Raw genomic sequence first — 21,961 nt, forward strand, 5'->3', positions numbered from 1 at the left:
TCCAGCCCCCACCACCGACATCTGAGAGACCTCTGGCTACAGGACAGGACCAGTCATCATTCCTCAGGTCCACTGATTCCAACTAAGTCTGGGTTGTATGGTAGAAGTGTAGATAGCTTTTTACAAAATTGTTTTCAATATATCTGCATCAGATCACATATCTACTGAGGGGAAATACTGCCTCCCTTACACTTGGACACCAGGTGTAAAGCCTGGCCTTCTCTGAACAATCCGGTGCTCCCCAGGGTAGGAGCAGTCAGCCAGAGCAGAGAGACCATGACTATTGCTTAGAAAGCCCCCTGGCTCCCAACTTCCTCACGGTCCACCCTATGGCAGTGCTTTCTGCCCCAGGGCCCCTTAGCTGAAGATTCCTAAGAAGACCCCTTCCTCTTCCTTCTGGAAGCCAGATGACCAAGTGGAAGGGAAAGGAGAGCACTGAGGGACAGAAGGAGCCCAGAGGGCAGCACAGCCAGAGGAACAGGAGGATGAGTCTTTTATTTGGGTTGGTTTGCTGAACTTGGCTTTGGGAGTGGCAGATGATGGACAGGGAAGCTAAGGAAAGGAGCTGTTTAGATCAACAGTGCACTTGAGTGAGAGAAGCTGCAGCAAGAGGCCGGGGGCCTGGGAAGAGGAAATATGTAGGGCCCTGACAGTCACTCAGGGACCTGCTGCTGTAACATGAGGATAAGTGGCACAAGGAGCCAGGTCTGTGTGCACATGAGCGTGTTCCAGGGCCCGGGGCAGCCGGAAGCTCTCAGAGGCTGGGATGGAAAGTCTGTGGGAGGAGGGTCGGGCGGAGGGTCTGGCAGAGAACTCGGCTTCCTGACTTTACTGATCCAGTCAATGAAGTAGGCAACCCTGGTGAAGACGCTGGGGTAGATGGGAGGCCTGCAGTCCAGGCCCCAGCTGGCCAGTCCTACCAGGACCCAGGCACTGGGGCCATAGCAGACAAGAGGACCCCCAGAATCACCCTGAGGAAAGAGAGAGAGGAGTTAGGATGGGGGCTGAGTGGGGGCAGAAATACCAGGTGGCAATGTTGGACACCCTGGGCTGCCACCATGTGAAGCAGGGCCCTAGTGAAGGCCAATCAGTTCAAGCCCCCAATGAGGGTCACCAGAATGAAGCAGCAAGAAGCTCCTGAGATGATCCTCCCAGTGGAGATCCTGTTTCCAAATCCATCAGTCCATAGCCCCTCCCTCTAGCCTTCATGCCTGAGCTCCTGGTGGCCCAGGGCAGCACACACTGTGAGGCCAGGATGGGCAGCTCTATGGACAGAATGGCCTAGAGCAGGCCGGGTCAGCTGACACCTCTGTGCAGACCCTGACTCTGTGAACCCTGAGCAGCAGGGAGCACCCATACTGCCTTTTTCTTCACTGTGTATCCAACTTCCTAGAATTTTGTAGGAACAGAATCACACAAGTTGTACTCCTATTTTTATCTGGTGTTTTTTCACTAAAGATTGTTTTCTTCTATTTTTCTTTTTTTCAGTCCTGAGGATGAAAGACAAGAGCCTCATATGTGGCAGGCCAGTATGCTATTACAATCATTTGGCCCCAGGACAGTTATTTAGTAGTACACCTGGGTAGCTGTGTGCACCACAGTTTATTCCTGTTTATTGCCGAGTAGTGCACTAGTGTAGGGATATTGTTTAGTTTATTCGTTCATTAGCCTGCTACTGATCTTTTAACTTTTTCTTAGTTTTGAACTATTACCCACGAAACCTGCTGTGAACTGTCTTGTAGTCATATAGATGTCTTTCTTGGACATCTACAAGTCTTACTTTCACTTCTCCTGGGTAAATACCTAACATTACTATGTCTGGATTGTATGGTAGAAGTGTATATAGCTTTTTACAAAATTGTTTTCAAAATATTTGCACCAGATTACAACGCTACCATTCGGGTATGTTGAGGGTTCCAGGTGCTTCACATCCTTGTCAACAACTGACGTGGCCAGTCATTTGAATTCAGCCATTTAATTAATGTGTAGAGGCATCTCACTGGTGTTTGAGTTTGTATTTCTCCTGTGCCTGACAATATTGAGAGGTTTTTTCATTTGCTTGTTTGATATCTAAATGAACTCTCTGGTAAAGGGTTTCTTTCAATCTTTTCAAATCTTTCCATTTTGAAATAATGTAGGATTAGGCTAGATTTGCAGGATACTACAGAGGATCTACATATCCTGCACCTAGCTTCCTCTAGTGTTAACATCTGACATAACCATGGTACAAATACTTAAACCAAGGAAGTAGAGATGGTACAATATTATTAAATAAATATTCAGATTTCACTAGGAACAAACATCCCTATTCTTTTTTTAAATATTTTTTCTTAGTTGTAGTTGGACACAATAAGTTTATTTTCTTTATTTTCATGTGGTGCTGAGGATTGAACCCAGCTCCTCACACACGCTAGGTGAGCATTCTACCAGTGAGTCTCTGCCCCCAAATATCCCTATTCTATTCCAAGATCCAATCCAGGATCCCATATTACCATTAAATACCAAGTTTTATTAACCTTCTTCAGTCTCATTCATTCCTTCTTTTCTATGACATTGGCATTTTTGTATACTACCAACCAGATATTAGTATTATTTTTTATTATCAGGGACTGAATCCATGGGCTTTTCACAACTGTTCCACATCCACACTTTCTTTCATTATTAATATGAAAACAGTCTCCCTAAGTTGCAAAATGTCTCACTAAATTGCTGAGGCTTGGCATGAATTTGCAGTCAACCTCCTGAACCACTGGGCTTACAGGTGTATTCCAACACACCAGGTGACCGATTGCCCCCCCAATTATGGCTTACCCTTTATTTTTTGATGATTAGACAGCTGATATGAACTTACAGTAAAAACCCTGGGTACAAATATAATGTTAAAATACAGAAGAAAGCCAACAGTAAATCCTGTCTGCAGAAAATTCAGAATCAATTCCAAAGACTAAAAGGAAATCTGCTGGTTAGGGACAAGAAGGGAATGGAGAGTTGTGGGGAGGACTGGTAACAGGTTGCATCAACGTCACAAAAGTCATCATGCTGTGCACTTACAAATAACTCATCCTGTGTGTATGCTACACATCAAAGTTTAAAACAGGCAACTAAAATGGATACTGTTTGAGGGTCCTCACAGCAGACAGCTTTGTGCTGGGATGGGCTGAGGAAGGTGCTGGTCTGAAGGAAGACTGATGAGGAATGGAGCCCACGGAAAATATGTAGAAGGAAGGAAGCAGGAAGTTTGGGGTCTCCACCAAGACACTTGAGGCCAACACAGGCCCCCCAGGGGAAACTGAGGCCAGCAGAACAGGCAAGAGAGCAGCAGAGCCCGACCTTACTTACTTGGCAGATGGCCTTTCCTGTTGAGAAGTCCCCCACACACAGCATCTCCTCCTGCACAGAGTAGTTCCTGCCTTCTCCAGGTGTTTGCCCATAGAAGGTATTGCAGATGGTGCTATTCATAAGACTCACCTTAGCTTCCTGGAGAGAGTAGGGCAGTAACAATGGCTCTGTGAGAATGAGAAGGAGGTGAGTGACATGCACTGTGCCTTAGCAAAGAACCCAGACGACTCAGAACCCCCATTCTGCCTGACGCTCACCACTACTCTCAAGCATGGGTTTCAAACCTCGGTTCAGTCTTCCTTGCTAAGCCCCCCACCCTTTTCTCAAAGTTGTCAACATACTTAGCCTATTCCTCCAACAACAGAACAACCTTTCCTATTCCACAAAGTGGCAAATCCCACTAATTATGTGACTCCACTCCCTGGAATTCAGCAACCATTCACTCACCCACCTATCCTCTCATGAACCATTCAGTCTACTCTCTACCCATCCATTACTAACGTTTTTGCCATCTCTTTATCCACTGACCTGCCCACTCACACGTCCATGCATTCACCCATTCCTCCATCCATCTACCCATCTTCCCACACTCATTTTCCATCTACTCTCATCAATCTCTCCATTCTTTCTTCCTTCTCCCCATCCACTAACACATACGACCACCCATCCACCAACTTCACCCATCCATCCATCCATCCATCCATGCATCCATCCATCCATCCATCCAATCATCTTCTCATCCAATTCCGCATTCATCCTCCCATCTGTCAATCCATCCATCCATTCTCTCACCCCATCACTTATTTATTCACTTGTCCTTGTGCTAGGCATATTTTATACACTGAGGAATAGGTTGACATTTTGAGGGGGAAGAGACAGAGCAAGTAAGGTGAATGAACAAACTGTTAAGTGCTATGGACCAGATAGAACAGGGAGATGACAGCAGGGATTGCCTATTTCAAAATAGTTCACATGATGGAGTAAAACTGGGAGTAGCTGAGCTGAGCTGTAAATGTCAAGAAGAAAGAAGTAATGCAAAGAGCAGAGGGGAAAGAAAGCTAGGCTGGGAAAACAGCAAAGCAAATGGTCTAGGGATGGAGGTGGCCTTGCTCAAGGAGGAGCAAAGTGGACAGTGCTGCGAGTTATCAGATATGTGAGGGATGCAGCAGGAGCTGAGGCAGAGAAGGGGCAGAGCACTGATACTATGTACAGCCTCATAGCCAAGGTGGGGAGTTGACATTTGATTCTATGTGCCCATAATAGGCCACCATGTGGAGTCCTGAGTAGAAGTACACAGGATGGAAAATGGGAGAGAAATTTGGAGTCAACAGGCAGGAAACAGTGATTTATTGTGCCAGGGTGGAAAAGAGCAGTGGAGTTCCTACCAGGTGCCTTGGGACACTGTCTGGAACATTAAAACAAGACTTGGATCTTGCCTTCAAGGAAGAACCAGAATGTGTTTCTACACATATGTGTGCTGGGGGCTGGCCATCCCATGACTAGGGAGTGTTCCTAACACTGGGTGGGCAGGTATTAGGCTTGTGGGCAGAGCACTCATTGAAGACATGTTCTGTCCAAAACACCTCTAACACCTCTGTTGAGAGACACGGAACCAAATGCTGACCCCATGGATGATTACAAATTTGTACTGTTCTTTCTTTCATTGAAAATACACCAGAAGCATTTCCCCAAACCATCAACAATCCTTTCTTTATTAAATCATCCAGGCATAAGCCTTTGTCTGTAATTCTCTTCTTTCAATCTGACAAGGCAACACAAAACCCCAAAGCTTTCTTCATTATGCAGTTTACATGACAAGAATGTGAAGTGGACAAGATAAGAGCTAGGTGAGATCATAGACATTAACCATTCCTAAATTGGGATCACTCTGACTTCATCATGCAGGCTCTGGGGTCAGATGCCACATGTGACTTCCCACTTTTCCCAAGCACCTTTCCAAGGATTCTCAAAGGCCTGTGTGTTTAAAGTTTGGCCCCAACCCGTGACACTATTGGGAGGTGCTGGAATCTTTAAGCAATGGGGTGTACAGGAGGAGGGTAGGTCACTGGTGGTGTGCCCTTAAAGGGGATGTCAGGAACCCGGCCCCTCCTCTGGCTCTCTGCTTCCTGGGCAGCACTGCTCCATAACTTGCTCAGGATGTAAAGTCATCCCCATGTAACATCATAAACCATGAATCAAAATAACCCTTTCCTCTTTTTCAGTCATTATCTCAGGCAAGTTTGTTTTGCTTTGTTTTTACAGTAATGGAAAGCCAACTAACAACCCGGAACGGGACAGCCCCCAGGAACAGCTTTTGAGTTCATTCAAGTCATCCCAAACCTTGGCTGATTAAACACTCGAATCAAAAGCCACAAAGACTCCAACAACCCAGATTCTTGATTCCAGTTGTTAAGGATCCCCAGATATTCAGGGACTGGGCCACATGGAACTCTGAAGCCTAGAATCATACACTTTCAGAACTAAAGGGATGTAGCACTTGCCCAGTCCTCATCTGAGAGATCATGGAAATGAGGCACAGGGGGGTCAAGTCCAGGGGCTTCAGAAACCAGCCTGGGCCTCTTGCCTGGCTGAACCACCCCTCTCCTGTTGCCCTGATGCTTCCTCCTGTCCTTCATTTCCCTTCCTGCCTCTCCCAGGCCCCCTCACTCTTCTCAGAGAGCCTTCCCCAGCCAGTTATCCAACAGGACCTTTGACTGGGCAGCTGCATGTCTGCACGTGGGAGGCAGACAGGAACCACATAGGGGGTGAAGTTCACAGGCAGGTGCAGCTGCAACATGGCAATGTCACTCCCGAAGACATAGAGCTTCTCAAAGTCTGGATGGGTGATAATCTGGTTCACGAGCATCTTCTGGGTGTGCTGGGTGTGCTGGTACAGCTGGGTGTTCCCCAGGAGGACCTCATAGTCCTGTGGTGCCTGGGATTTGCTGGAGGAGGAAGGGCCCATTATCAGCATTGTCTCTGATTCAGGGGCCCCCACTCTTCCTGCATCCTCATCCCACTGCCCACACTGCTCTGGAACCCCTTCTCCCAGCCCTGATTCCAGGCACCTTTGTCTCCTCCCTTCTAACACTCAGGAGCCTTCTCGCTCTGGGTTGATGAACATTCAACTCACAGGTGTTTAGACATGTATGTGTTTAGACAGCTTCTTTCTCCTCCCATTAATGATGCTGGTCAGTGAGGATGGACAAAACCCCAGCATGGCCATGGTCTTCCTGAGTCAGTGACCTGATGAGAGGAGAAGAAGTCACAGCACACTAGGGAGTCATCAACTGACACCACCAAGACCCACTCCCTACATTAATGAAAAGCTGTGCTTCCTGACAGTGACCAGAGGGACTGGGCCCTTGTGGGCCCCGTTTTTTAAGATGCACTCTTATAGAAACTCAGTTTATAAACCTCCTTCTGATCTCTATGCATTGGCCAGGACAGTTCCTGGGATCTTGGCCAGTCTGTGGCACCCGGGCCAACCATCTGAGGCATTGTCTGCTAACATCTCACTATTTTGCTGCAGATCATTACAAAATCACGTTAGGAAGACATTCACACCACTCACATCACCCATCAAATATTAGAGTTCTCCTTTTCATAGACTTTGCCTCCATATCGGCAATAAACATTTCCTTCATGACTACAACAAAAAATAGAGTACTTCTATCAGCTCAAAAAGAAATCCCTTCCGTTTTAGCTATCAACCCCATTCCCCCGTATGTTTTCCCAACACTTTTGAACTATCTCTATGCCTATCTACTCTTCCCACCATTTATTTGATATGTGCAAGTGTGGCCCTTGGGTGTTCAGTTTAAGCACTGCATCTCCCATGGTTCAAGATTTAAGAACGCATGACATTCTTTCAACTTTATGTTGAACATTCTTAACTAAAACTGTCATTTCCCATGCAGCTGGGTGGGTGGGACAAGTACAATGTCACTCGTACACTTTAGGTCCACTGCCTTGATTCATTTCAAGTTGAGAACAGTTCTGTGACCATGGCTTTTGCACCTCCAGCCAAAATGTTCAAGTGCTAATCTAGTTGTGGCCACGTCAAGAATTCTCTTGGGAAAACCCTGTTTACAGATACACTGAGATGGCAGAATCTGTGTCCCCACTGGTGCTTGTGCTTAGAAGTGCTCTGGGCAGGATGTGCTCCTGGTGACCTTCAGGCTTCCTCAGGTCTAGCTGGGGAGACATTTCACTCAGGTGCTTTTGTTTAGTTGTGCAAGGCCAGGAAAGAAACAGAGGGTTTTCCAAGGAGAGTCAGCAAAAGGAAGGCTGATGGGGTGATGGACCCATAAATTATGAACTTGTCACCTCCACATAGGCCTTGGAGTGCCTGGAACTTTCCTGGAGAAGGGAGGTCTCCTTCCTGTAGGTGAGAATGCTGAGAGGCATGGTGCCACTTGGCAGAGTCAGTTTCCAGCGAGATGCCTTGGACGCTGACCCACTGTCAGCAAAGGATGCCAAGGGGCCTCTAGTCAGGGAGGTGCACAATAGACCATGTTCAGGGAGTCTTTGAGTATTGGGAACAAGATTTCTCTGAGTGTAACTTTTGATTGGAGGAAGCCTAAATTTCACTCAGAGAAAGCTGCAAACCACAAGATTTCCTGCCCATCAGACCCTGAGCTGTTGCCATTCCTCCTCAGATGCCCAGTGACAAAGGCTGGGGGCCTCACTCCTACAGCCACTTGCCCTGACTTTGCTTCCACAGCATCTCGAGTGCTGAGACCAGGCAGAACCTGGCTCCCCTATGTCTCCCCTCAGAGACCTGCCCTGTCTTCCCTCTGCTCCTGGGCCAACACACCAGCCATCTGGGTGCTGCCCATGTTGCCTCCTGTGACTGCACTAGTCTCCCAGGGGAACCCACTTGTGCAGTGTGCTTACCCTGAAATGTCAATGGCTGCAGGAGCTGGTGTTCCTTCTGTGTGTGTGTGTGTGTCTGGGCTATTCAACTCTGGTCAACAGGGGCCAGACGGAGACTAGGAGAGCCACATTCAGAAGGTTTCCCTCACTCAGGCACCTCAAGTGGAGGGCCCCAGGGGCCTTCTGAGGTGGTGTGGATCACCCTGCTCCATTCCTCACAGCAGCTTCTGCCTGGAGGACCACTGTGCCTATCTCAGCCAGTGGGGGCACCCAGAACTATGGGAGCTGATGGACTTTGACCTTCACACTCCAGCAACACCACCATTTGCCCACCTGACCCCCATTGTCTTCCCAATGAATGCCCACCCATGGCCACAGGGAGTGTACGGGGAGGGTACACCAGCTGCAGTGCCACCAGACGACTCCAGTGGACCTCAGAGCATCTACAGAAACTTCAGGCACTGGCAGTGCTTCAAGATCCTGGTCCACCAGCACCTTCCTAAGACTCCACTCATGTGAGTGTTCTTCCCTGGGACCCAGAACTCCTCCTTGAGATGTGACAGGGACAGAAAAGGAGGCTGGGATGTAGGGGAACTGGAAGGAAGGTCCTGAGGGTGGGAAACAAGCTGAGAGACCCACATTCCCAGCATCATTGATCTCACTCCAGGGGAGGAAATGTGCCTTAAGTCAGTGCCCATCACATCCCTGTGGGTAATGGAAATCTTTGTTTCCAATGGTCTTCATCATCATATGGCAGACTCAAGCTATAATAGGTTTCTGGGGTAATGTGGGCCAGAATTTGAAGTTGGCTATCTCGCTCCATATGATGGTCCCTCTCCCAGTTATTTCACCTTCTACCCTACACCTGATTCTTGTTGGCATGAGAAAATCACAACCAGAAGTGGGGTTAGGGTTGCTGGCTCCAAGACAGAACTCTACAGATATCCACACATGTTGTCCTGGACTCTTGATAAGGACACTGTGGTCATGTGGCACTCATGAGGAAGTTATTCTCTTTGAATTCTGAATGTGGATGTTCATCACTGCCCCAATTTGTGACTGTGCTCCCAGGCCATTCTGTGCACTGTCTCAGTTAGCTTGGCTGCAATACTGAATGCTATAGACCAGGTAACTAAGACTCCAGACCTTCACTTCTCAGAGATCTGGAGTTGGGAGATGCAGATGAAGGGTGCCTGATCCAGATTCCCACGTGGGCTCTCTCCTTGCTAAAGAAGATGACAGATTCGACTGTCCTCACATGACTGACATCACATCAGTGTCTCTTCCTTCTCCTGGGTGACCACTAATGCCTTCATGAAGCCCTATCCTCAGTATCTCATCAAACCTCCTAAACACTAAAGTTCATCTCCACATACCATCACATTGGGGGTTAGGATTTCAACAGGTGAATTTTGGAGGATAAAACATTCAGTACAGGCTGGGATTGTTGCTCAGTTGTAGATTGCTCGCTTAGCACCAGTAAGACACTGGGTTCGATCCTTGGCATCACATAAAAAAATAATAAAAATTAAATTCTTAAAAATCAAATTCAGCACATAACACACCATACCATCAAGGAATCCAAGTGAAATCCTACAGGCCAACACTTCCCTTGGTGTTAATGTTTGATATGGGGTATAGTGTCCCAGAGCCCCAGTACCATACCTGAATATGATGGAGCAGATGTAACAAAGGTAGGAGGACATGTTGGGCCAGTTAGGCTGAGAATGGAGGGTGACATTGTGGACACTGACTGATCCTGATGAAGTGCAGCCCAGTGCTTCATTCCCTGTCTCAATGGGAGTCCACCATGACCATGGAGGAGGCCCTGTGGAAGGGTTTGCAGGAATGGCAGCGCACCAGCTACGTTGATCGGATGGTCTTCTATGAGAAAGCAGAAAAGTGAGTCAGTTTTCAGAGCCCAGACCCGAGTGGTGGGTATCTTGGTTGCATAGCAGTGTCTGATAGGGCCTGTCACCTACCTATGTGTTAGATCCAAGCCATCTCTCTCTCCAAATAACAGCTCCCTCTAGCTGGAAGGCTGGGATTTCTCTCTGCAACAATGGAGGTTCAGGGTCAGGGTGGGGAGGAGTAACCAGCCCAGTCACAAGGTTTTCTTCTGCTTTCTTGGCTCTGCAAAGGGGAAAAGTTGCACTAGATTCACTCACGCCACCCGCCTGGGAACTGGCACCTCTTTACAGAGTGCCAACTACAAAAGATCCTGAACATGGCCACTACTTCAACCTCATGTTCCAGAAGATGGCAGTGGAGAGTGCATGGTCAGGGACATCCAGCACCTCAGATGCCCCGAGGACCTGCCTCTGATCTTACTGCCTTTGTTCTATGAAATCCCTGCCATTGCAACAAGTGAAAAGAAGGAAAAGAACAGCCCTCATTGGAAGCAACCCAATGTTCTCAGTTTAGCTTCCATTTTCTCATGACGTCTTCTGTCCCTTGGCCTCCCAGGTGATCCTTCCAGGGCTCATGTGCCAGACTCAGTATCCCTGAATTGGGCCAGGATCCCTGGTTTCCCTGATATAAATCACATCCCTAATGAGTTTCTGGAACTTACCTGATCCGTGTGGTTCCTGGCAGAAACAGGAGAGACCTAGAATAAGGGAGAGCCAGGGGCCCTGCCTAGGTCCCTCAGATCTGATTCCTTTCAGGTGGTAGCTGATGGACTTGATGTGGTTCTTCCTGCGTAGAAGCTTCTTCCTGGGACTGGCCCAGCCCACTCCAGGACACAGCTCCACATCCCTGCCACCAGCTCCTGCCTGGTATGGGACTAGCACCTGCCTGGTATGGCTGACCTGCTTTTCAGCTCAGCCTGTGCCTCCTTTTTCCAAACTCCAACCAGGTACATGGAGTTTGAGGCTGCAGAGGAAATGGAGGCTCCAAGGATGCAATTGTCAGGGGTCTTCCAGTGCCAACCTCCTGTACCTCCGTGGATGGATACTCCAAGGCCTCAGATTCCCAAGCTGTTCAACAGCTAGGTGGGGTTCCCACATTCCCACAGGAACTCATGATAGTGTCCAACGTCACCAAAGGGTGACTAGGTCCAAGGCAGTCTGTTGTCCCAAGTAAGAACTTTTCCTTCAGTATGGGGGATTTGGTCTTGCAAACAGAATACCCTCCTAGCACCTGAAGTTCCTGACACCCCTCGTTTTGAACTGTGTATTGACTGGGCCAAGTATGTAGCTCCTTTCTTTTTTTTCATCTTGAAAAACTGCACCTTAGTTAATAATAATAATTCCCTTTACCCCCAAGGGCTTAGCAACCACCATTCTAATTTCTCTAGTAATTTGACTAATTGGTGTACTTTATATAAGTTTGATCTTAACAATATGTGCTGTTTTTATGAGTGAGTGTGTGTGTGTGTTTGTCTGTCTAAATTCCTGTACTTATAATAATGTTCTCAAGTTCCTCCATATCGGTCAGATAGTTCCTTCCGATAGTATCAGTCAAAATTTCCTTTATTTTTCAGACCAAATAATATTTCATCATATGGGTGTGTGCTAAATTCTTAAAACCTCTCCTCAATAGACCCTTGGCTAAAACAGATAATCTTTGTATGATTATGTGTGTAGAAATATCTCTTCAAGTCCTTGCTGGCTCCCTTCTGCCTCTCTGACTTCATCCCTCTCTCTCTTTAACTTATTTTCCTTGGCTGTTTCTTGTCTGTGCTTTTTATCTCCACCCACCTGTGTTTATCCATTATTTCATATTTAGATTTTTTTAATTTTATTTTTAAATTAAAGGATATATAAACACTATAATCTCTCTCTATATAAATTGTTTTACTTCCACCCTGAAATCAGTACCAGCATCCTGCATTATATTCTTTCATGCCTTTTGCTCTGATTGTTTACTTATATACTATATATATATATATATATATATATACATATATATATATATATCCTTTTTCCCTCATTTTAATCAAAATGGTATCATTTTATAAACACTACAGTGAAACTTGCTTCTTTTTCACTTGCCAATTTATTATGGATATTGCAAGTAAATATAGATCTAACTACCTTTTTTTTTCTTAAAAGATCTATCCTTTTCATAAATGCAATAAAATAAATAATCCTTGTATGATCACATGTGTATAAATATCTCTTTAATTCTTTGCAGGCTCCCTTCTGCCTTTTGCCCTCCTTTTGCATAAACACAATCCTATTCTTGTTTAATCAGCCAAATATCTGGAGAAGTCCACCATTCTCATACATCTATGTACTTTTTCTTTTTTAAAAAATATTTTTAGTTGCCAGTGAACATTTATTTTTATTTATTTATCCATATGCAGGGCTGATGATTGAACCCAGGGCCTCACGCAATGCCAGGCAAGTGCCCTACCACTAAGCCACAACCCCAGCCCCACTTTTTTTTCTTTTTAGGTTTTGGGATTAAAATAAGGGCTTTGCTTGTGCTCATCACATGCCCTACCACAGAGCGACAAGATATGCTTTTTTAAAAACATGTGGGTCCTTGGCCAAACTAAAATTCTAACCTCATTATTACTCTGCTTCCTTCAGAGAAATGGTCCACATAATGACTGCTGATGAGTGAAGTCTTGGTTCCTTACTGTTCCTGCTTTGGAGTTGGGTGAGAGCCTCAGAGCTTTGACCAACTAACTACAACCCATGCACTCACTTGGAGACTCAAGGCGTACCTGAAGGGAAGCCGAGGCGCACACACCTGGCACGGGCACCAGTGCTGGGTGAGGAAACCTAAACTGCAGTGGAGCAGTTGCTGGAGACTTGAACTCCAGAGAGGCCATGGGAGCACTGGGGCCCCTCACTCCCTTGGATACTACCTCCAGGAGCCTTGTCAGGTTCTCAGGCTTTAGACTAGACTGTTTCTGGAAAGGGTATGGAGAAAATGAACTACTTCCAGAATATTTGTTCTACTATCAAGTATAAAGCCTGATGCAAGAGAAATTCTCATGTCAGGGCCTGACCTTTAGAGTTTTATCAGCATCTAACTGACTTGGGGGACAGAAACACCCAAATCCAGCTCCCTCTTTCCTTCCTGCCCCACCAGGGTGGGAATGGGTGCCAATGAGATGTGGGCATGAAGGTCCCAGCTCAGGGACACAGGCTCCCTATGAGACTGAGGTCTAATCCTAGGACCAGGGAGTGCTTCCTGTCCCACGTCCTCACCTCAGCACCACCTCAGTAGGGCTTCTGTATAATGAGAGAGGAAGGAACTGTCTCAGCCCATAATCAGTAAGGATCCACTGGGAAACTAACAGGCCAGAGGGGAGACAAAAATAAGGACACCAGAGGAAATTTAGCCTCTCACACACGGAAACACCAGAGTAAACACAAACTAATGACTCACCAGGTGAACATGAAACATCACCCTGCACACCCATGGACCTCTGCTCCTGTCACCCAGCAGATCATATGTGACTTTGTGCAGAAAATTTCAAGACAAAGAAGACAAATAAAAAAGGCTACATTTCCTGTAAGGAAGAGCAATCATCAACACTAGGCTTATATTTAGTGGATACTTTGAAATATTCAGGTCAGCAATCCAAAATAACTGATTTATACATTTTAAGGGTTCTCATGGAAGAAACAGAGAGTTTGCAGAAACATATGTGCAATGTCAGCAGGTAGATGGACATTTCAAGAAAGAGCTAAAGGAAATGCTAGAAATCAGGGCACTGTAATGAAAATGAAGAAAACATTTAAAAAACTCATCAACAAATATCCAGAGCTAAGCAAGAATGAGTGAGCTTGAAGTTTGTTATATAAACTTCTCAAACCCAGATGCAAAGAGAAATGGGTAACAATGTCAAAATAGAATCCCCAAGAATATGGGATAACTATGAAAATTGCAACACATGCAAAGTGGGAATACCAGAAGAGAAGAAAGAAGAAATATTTGAAATAATAATGACTGAAAATTTGCCAAAACTCACAACAGCCATCAAACCACAGAAATCATTGAGCAGAATAAATGCCAGAACATTCCATCTGGGCATGTCATATTCATACTGCAGAAAATAAAGACAAGGAGAAAATCTTCAAGAAGCCATAGGGGGAAAGTATGCCTTATCCACTGAGAAGCAAAGATCTGATGACATCATACTTTCCTTCAAAGATTATGCAAGCCAGAAAGGGGAGCAATGAAAAACATAGTGTTGAGAGGAAAAAATTCCTCTTTACCCCAAATTCTATACCAGTGAGATGCTCCTGCAAAGGAGAATAAAAATGAAGACTTTCCAGTCAAATAAAATTGGAGAGGAATTGTCACCAGCAGATCTTCCTTGAAAGAAATGTTAAAAGAATTTCTTCAGTGAGCCAGAAAATGAGATCTGTCAGAAACCTGGATCAACATAAGAGAGAGCAGGAATAAGTGAAGTAAAATCAACACTCTGAGTTTGAGATCTTAATTGAAGTAACAGATAGCAATCCATTCAAAATGATAATGCAGGACTGGATCCAATGACTAAATCTTATGAATAAATGAAAGAATATTAGCAAATTACAGGAGAGAAGAAGTGGGAACACTGCATGAATTTTGTGCACCAATCAGCGGGGGTTGTTGGTGATGGTGTCACTTGATGTTTCCCCAGGGTGCTGCCACTTCTTTCCCAAGAAGCCAGGCCTTGTCCTCTCATTGAATCACCTACTCAGGAAGGCCATGGCCATGCTGGGGGTCAGTCCAAAACCTGGGGATCTGTCCAGATCTTTCACAGACACTTTCTCTGTTGAGAAATAAATGCTGATGCACAGATAAATACAATTCTGTATTGTTCTTTTCCCCTTGAAAGCACAGCAGCAGCATTTTCCCACACCACACACAATCCTTTATTACATCTTCCTGTGCAAAAGTCTTCACCTAGAATCCTCTTCTTTCCATTTGCAAATTCAACCAGAAACGCTAGAGCTTTCTCCACACTCAGTTCACCTGACATGAACATGCAGTGGACAAGAGAGGAGCTGGGTGAGGTCACAGACATTAAACATTCCTAAGTTGTGACTATTCTGACTTCATTATGCAGGCTCTGGGGTCGGACACCAAGTGTGCCTTTCTAACATCTTTCCAACAGTTTCCCAAGGTCCCCAAAGGCCTGTGTATTTAAGCCTTGGCCCCAACCTGTGGCACTATTGGAAGGTGCTGGGAACTTTAGGAAGCTGGAGGAGGTTAGATCACTGGAGGTGTGCCCTTAAAGGGGATGTCAGAAACCTGGCACCTCCTGTTGCTCTCTACTTCCTGATCAGCATTGCTCCACAATGTGTTCCTGCCACAGTGTGCTGCCATGTCACAGGCCCAAGGCAATGGGGCCCACTGACCATGGGATGCATTTCAGAAACCATGAGCCACAATAAGCCTTTCTTCTTTTTCAGTTGATTATGTCAGATGTTTTGTTACAGTAATGAAAACCTCACTAACACCCTGGATGGGAAAGCCCCAAGGTCAGCTTCTGAGTTCATTCATGTCATCTCAAATACATGGCTGATTACAATCTTAGAATCAAAATCCACAAAGACTTAAGGAACCCAGACTCCTGATTCCAAATGTCCAGATCCCTAGGCTTTCAGGTTCTGTGCCACATAGGATTCAGCAGCCATGGACTCATATATTTTCAGACTAAAAGGGATGTAGCACTGCTTAATTCTCACCTGAGAGAGCATGGAAATGAGGGACAGGGGGCCAACGTCTAGTCAAGGGTGAGAAACTACCTGAGATTCTTCTGGGTGTGCTGGGTGTGCTGGTACAGCTGGGTGTTACCCAGGAGCACCTCACAGTCCTGTGGTGCCTGGGATTTGCTGGAGGAGGAAGGGCCCATTATCAGCATCGTCTCTGATTCAGGGGCCCCCACTCTTCCTGCATCCTCATCCCACTGCCCACACTGCTCTGGACCCCCTTCTCCCAGCCCTGATTCCAGGCACCTTTGTCTCCTCCCTTCTAACACTCAGGAGCCTCCTCGCTCTGGGTTGATGAACATTCAACTCACAACCTCAGGACGTAGGGCTTCCCACCACCTCCTAGAACTGGAGGAGCTGAGAATCCTGGTGCTGGAAGGGTACTAAGGGGTGCCTCAGATCAAACCCTCTTATTTTCCTAGGAGGAGCTCTGGACCATTACCATGTTATGGTTCAGATCTTAAATGACTCCCATAGGTTCATGTGCAAAAGGCTTGGGTGCTGGTCTGTGGCAATAATGAGAAATGGCAGAAACTGTAAGCAGCAGAGCCTAGTGGAAATCAGTTAGGTCCTCAGGTTGGGGGTGCTCTTGACATGTTGGGACCATGTACCCCTATTTGCTTCCTTGCTGCCATGAGGTGAAAGGGACTCCTCCACCATGTGCTCCTGTCACAGTGTACTGTTCTCCCACAGGCCTGAAACCATGTGGCCAAGTTTCCATGTACCGGAGGTACTAAGTAAACCGTGACCCAAAGTAAAATTACCTACTTTTGACTCAATTCTCAGATATTTTGTCACAATGACAAAAAGCTAACTCATATACCAGGTCTCTTCCTGTCACCTTTTGATCCATCCCTTGGCCTCACCACCTCCAACCCACTCCCTCAGGGTTGCTTTTCTCCACTTGGAGGTAAATGCTCACAAAGAATTTCTTAAATGCACAAATGAGTGCACAGAATTGAAGTTCTCCTGTTTCTGAAGGGGAATGAGTAACTTCATGGCTTTGTTCACACAGTTCTCAGACCTGTAGGGCGCCCATCCATATCACAAGCCCAACTCCTCCTTTAAGGAAGTCCCTTGACCCTGCCCCCCACAATGTAGCTTCTCTCTGGACCCCTTCCCTCACATCTGCCCTCCTTGCCCACTTTGAGCTTCTTCCTGCATCATGCTGACTGAAGCTTGTTCCTTGTCTTCCTGAAAAGATGGAGACACACTGGCATGGGATCTCGCCACCCCTCCCCCCCCCCGATGTCATGGAGGGTTTCAGGGGACCCTGCACAGATTCAAGAGAAGCTAGCTGAGGATTCAGGGACAGCAAGTGTACAAATTGCAACTCCCCTACCTGGGCTATGAGTCCCTCCTTCCCTCTGGGTCCCTCCACATGTGTTCTGAAGTTAGCCACAGAGACAGGCCCAGGAGGGCCAGGAGAGGTAGACTCCTGACTGTCCATGTCATTCTCCAAGGCTGGGGAACCCTACTCTCCCCACCAACGCAGCCTGACACATGGGGCAGGGGTAACTCTGGCTCCTCCCAGGAATGAAGTTTAACAAAAGTAATGAAAGAAATCATTTCACTGCTGATCATATCTGGTCTCTGACTAGATTCTTACTCTCAGGAGTGTAGGGTAAGGTGCCAATGTTCTCAGCACACGTCCTTGTCAGGGGGGACAGACATAGGGAAGAGGGGTCTCTCAGCGGGGGCTGAGGATGAAGGATGATAAGGACCCAGGAAATGAAGAAAGCACTGGGTGGCCAGTGGGGAGGACAGTCCAGGTGGAGCAGACACTGGATCAAAGAAGGAGCAGTGTGCATTTGGTGGCAGCACAGGGACCCCAGCAATACCCAGAGGAGGGCCATCCCCTCTGATCCCCTTTTCTCTTCTCACCCTTCCTCCCCTGCCAAACCCCCTGAGAGGGCCCCAGGAAGCATAACTCACTTGAGAAAGCACTGGGCTGTGGAAAGCAGCCAGTGGGCGTCAATGAGGACAGCTCCGCAGAGATGCTGGCCCAGGTAGAGCAGGCTGGCCTGCCACGGCCACTGGCCACTCACCGAATCATGGCCACCATACACCTTCCCTATCATCTTGGTCTTCCTCACACTGTGGAGACAATCCCCCCAGATCTGTTAGAGATACATGTGGTGTCCCATACCACCCCAAGGAGGTCCCTCCTTCACTTCACACATGGGAAGGCCAAGGTCAAGGGACAAGTGACCCAGCCCAAATGATTGAGGGCTGTCTTGGCTTCTGACTTCAGTCATCACAGCCCAGGCCTAGATGGCCTAGTACAGCTGAGAAAGAGCTGTGGGGATATTGGTCTGGGGGTCTGGACAGGAAGGGGCAAGGTGAAAGGCTGCTCACAGCACAGCCCTGGGACTGGGAAGGATTCCCTGGGGCCTCACTCCTTCCACCAACACAACTCTATGCCTACTTTGCAGATGAGGGGAGTGAAGTTCTCTGGGGTTACTAATCTTACTTTTCAGAGGTCCTAGTTTCTAGGCAGCTGTTTTCACTCCACACCCTCCACCCCAGTGTCATGAGGAGCAAAGTCACCAGCAGGTGTCTGTAGTACTGTGTGACCTGGGGCAACTGACCCCCACCCCCTCATGGCATGCTCCATTGCTAAAGGGGTGGGGCAGATGGAGACAACTCTGTTTAGAAGACTTCTATCTGGGGGAGGATCCATGGTCCTCACAGTTGAGAAGGGTTATCTTGGTCCCTGGCTGTGCTCCCAGATTTCTGGAAAGGGACCTGAGACTCCTGAGCCTGACTGCCTCTGCCTCTGGGCCCCCTACAGCCCTGGGCCAGACCTGGGCCACGCATCCTGTTCCACAGCCTCATGCCTGAGCTCTGGCAGGGATTCCCACCCATAAAATCTCCGCCAGATTGGGAAACCTGACCTACCTTGGGTGATGTCGTCTTTTCGGACTTCTGCTTCAGGGTAGAGACAAAGAGAACACACTGGTGGCTTCTCACTGCCCGCCTGGGCCTGCTCCTGCCCCCTCCAGCCTCTCCCACCAGCCCCTACTGCAAAGGGACCTTGGGCCCCGCCCACACAGCCCCAGACCCTGCTGGCTATGGGCTCCAGGTCCTCCTGTTCCCCTGGGAGTTCATCTGCGTTTCCTGGCGGCTGCCAGAAACCAGGGGTACAGGCCGCCTGGAGACGGAGAGACCACAGCAACAACAATGGCCGCAGAGCCATGAGCCTGGCCTGGTGCCCATCCGGGACTGCTGGACTCTGGGGATGACCCCACCCTGACCTGCACCTACCCATGCGCAGAGGGTTCCTCACCCTGCCATGAGACAGGCATCAACACTCCAGCTACCGCACCCACCACCCACCCTCCACCCACCTGACTGTGCCCTCAGCTGCCACCACAGGCACTGGAGGCCCTGGCCCTCATCCCAATACAGACCCCCCTCACACACACACTGGCCCAGTACCCTGACCCCTCCCACACCATCCTTGACCCAATCAAGGACCCAGATCAATGAGAAAAGGAAAAGGAGGCTACCCATAGAAAAAGAGAAAGGATATTCAATAGTAATTCATCCCAGGCGTGTGGCCCAGAGGCAGGGCCATCCTGCATTCCAAGGCAGCTCTCTATGTAACACACTGAGTTTGGAATAGTCAATCTACATTCATTTTCGCATTTCTTTTGCTTCATTTCTGGATTATAAACATCAGACTACAAGGAACTCATTAATCACTTTCAAAAAAAAGGGGGATCACATGGAGTAGAATTGGTTCTGAGCACTTACAATGGAACAGGAGGTCACTGAAAATCACATCTCAGATGCATACCTGGACAATTCTTTTATTCACCTGCTGTCCAAAGTGGGCCAAACCGTCAGTTTCCTGAAACGTTGCTAAACTCTGCTGATTTTCTGTACAAACTATTCCTTCCAACCAACTATTCAGAGACTGAGTCTGCACCTATGTTTGTTCCCACAAAATAGCTTGATTTTTCATGTACCAGTATAGAACAAAAAACAAAACGAATGCTGGTGAGGATGAGTGGGAAAAGAAACATTGTACACCACTGATGAGAATGTAAATTAGTATCATCCCTCTGCATAAAAGTATGGAGGTACCCCAAAAAGCTAAACATAAATTGATTATACCATCCAGCTATCTCATTCCTGACATATACCCAAAGGAATCAAAGCAAGCATAGTAAAGAGATACCTGCATACACAGGAATGAGATATCTTCATCTATGTACTGTTCTCAATAGCCAAGCTATGAAGTCAGTCTAGATGCCCATCAAGAGAAGAATGCGTCAACAAAATGTGCTACATAAACCTGTCCTCATGGTGCATCCCAATGGCACAGGAGACTGAGGCAGGATGAGCTCAAGTTCCAGGCCAGTGTAACAACTTTGTAACAACCTATCTCCAAATTTTAAAAGGGACTAAGGAGAAGTTGTTCATTCATAGAGCCCCCTGGGTTCAATACCCACCCAGTACGATTTTAAAAAAAGAACTTCATATATGTGAGAAATAGAAAATCTGATGATTCATGTTCAAAAAGTAAATTCTCAAGTAAGTAGATTTTAGAAATTCTAAATACAGGGAAAAGAGAAGGCAGAGTAGAAAATCACTAAAGGACAGTTTATGCAGTACCATTCATATGTGGCAGCCTTGAGACTTATACACATATCGTCTCCTAGAAAAATAGGATGTGGGAATAGGGACCTGTTTAACAGATTAACAGGAGGAAATACCACATTGAGAAACATTAATTGAAGGGGAAAGAGATCTTAAATGTGGAAAGAGAGTTTTCTTATATGGGAATGTGGCATCTTAGGCAAAGTTCACTAAGGTTGTGACCTTCTTAACCAATCTTAGTTCTTAACCAATGAGGAACTGGGGGATTGAACTTGTGTTTAAGAGGATAAAATACATATTGTACCTGCTCTCTAAAAGTCTCACTTCTGTTGCACTCTGTGTCTCCATGTTCTTTCCCTGGGATTGGACAAAAGATCGTGTTTCAGAAACACATGCGTGTGCGTGCGCGCACACACACACACACACAGAGAGAGAGAGAGAGAGAGAGAGCGAGAGAGAGAGAGAGAGAAACAGAGACAGAGAGAGAAATATTAGTATTATTCAGCTATAAAGAAAAATAATACCATGTCCTTTCAGGAAAATGGATAAAATTATAGATGACAATATGAACAAAATAAGCAAGACTCACAAAGACAAGTGGAAATGTGTTCTCTCATATGAGAAATCTTGAGGGAAAATATGATATTAAAGAGGGCCTATAAGGGATAGAGGAGGGAATCCGGGGGAGGAAGATTAATATAAAAGGAGGAAAAGGGAAATGTAGCTACAATCAAAGCTCCTTAGAATCACGTATGGAAATTTCCCAATGAAACCCATTATTCTGTACAATTTACATTCCCTAATGTGTATAACAAAATTAAACTAGATAAGCCTCTAATTGTTTTTTAATTTGTGAAAGGAAAAGACTGAATGGTAATGAAACCCATGAAAATATGTTCCACATCCTTAGTAATTAGAGAAATGTAAATTAATACTACAATGAAACACCATTTAATTTCATTACAATGGCTAATGAAACAGACAATACCAAAAGTTGGCAAGGATGTAGAAAAAGTGGAACCCAGACACATTTCAGAAGGAATATAACATAAGGCATCCTTTAGAAAGAAGTTTGGAAATTTATAAAATACCAAACATAAAGTTACCATTTGACCTCGTAGTTTCACTTCTCAGAATCTACCTAAGAGAAAAAAAAAACACATGTCCCCAAAGAAAGAAAACTAAAGAATAAAATTAAAGAAAACTAAAGAATAACACAAAATAGCTCAACTTAGAAACATGTGTCTCCATGAATACTTGCAGAAGAATTTTCATAACAGCATTGTTCATAATATCCCCATTCTGCAAATGCCTGTCAACTGGTAAACAAATATCAAAGTGTGGTACAACTATGCTTTGGAAGAAAACATAACAAAACACAGGTAAGTGCCACAGCCTAGAAATTCAAAACGTTACCCTAAGTGGAGGAAGCCAGTTGCAGAGGACAACAAATTCTGGGTTTCCATTTATCT

General features: G+C 46.3%; 1 protein-coding gene across 1 annotated transcript; it reads right to left on the minus strand.

The window, feature by feature from the left end:
* Positions 1 to 296: 296 nt before the first annotated feature.
* On the minus strand, positions 297 to 17,981 carry LOC144370024 (putative serine protease 47). The gene is made up of 4 exons (XM_078030628.1): positions 17,817 to 17,981; positions 6,048 to 6,284; positions 3,340 to 3,477; positions 297 to 971 (listed from the first exon to the last, which is right to left on the minus strand). The coding sequence occupies exons 1-3, from the start codon at positions 17,960 to 17,962 to the stop codon at positions 3,465 to 3,467; spliced, it is 396 nt and encodes a 131-aa protein (XP_077886754.1). The 5' UTR covers positions 17,963 to 17,981; the 3' UTR covers positions 297 to 971; positions 3,340 to 3,464.
* Between the last annotated feature and the right edge of the window lie 3,980 nt (positions 17,982 to 21,961).

This window comes from Ictidomys tridecemlineatus, chromosome 13 (assembly GCF_052094955.1).
Source record: "Ictidomys tridecemlineatus isolate mIctTri1 chromosome 13, mIctTri1.hap1, whole genome shotgun sequence".
Classification (NCBI taxonomy): Eukaryota; Metazoa; Chordata; class Mammalia; order Rodentia; family Sciuridae; genus Ictidomys; species Ictidomys tridecemlineatus.

Excerpts from the sequence above, each read along its gene's own strand:
- LOC144370024 (XM_078030628.1), bottom strand. The coding sequence starts at position 17,962 with ATGATAGGGAAGGTGTATGGTGGCCATGATTCGGTGAGTGGCCAGTGG. Across the intron at positions 6,285-17,816 it reads ACAGCCCAGTGCTTTCTCAA|CAAATCCCAGGCACCACAGG; the intron begins GTGAGTTATGCT and ends TTCCTCCTCCAG.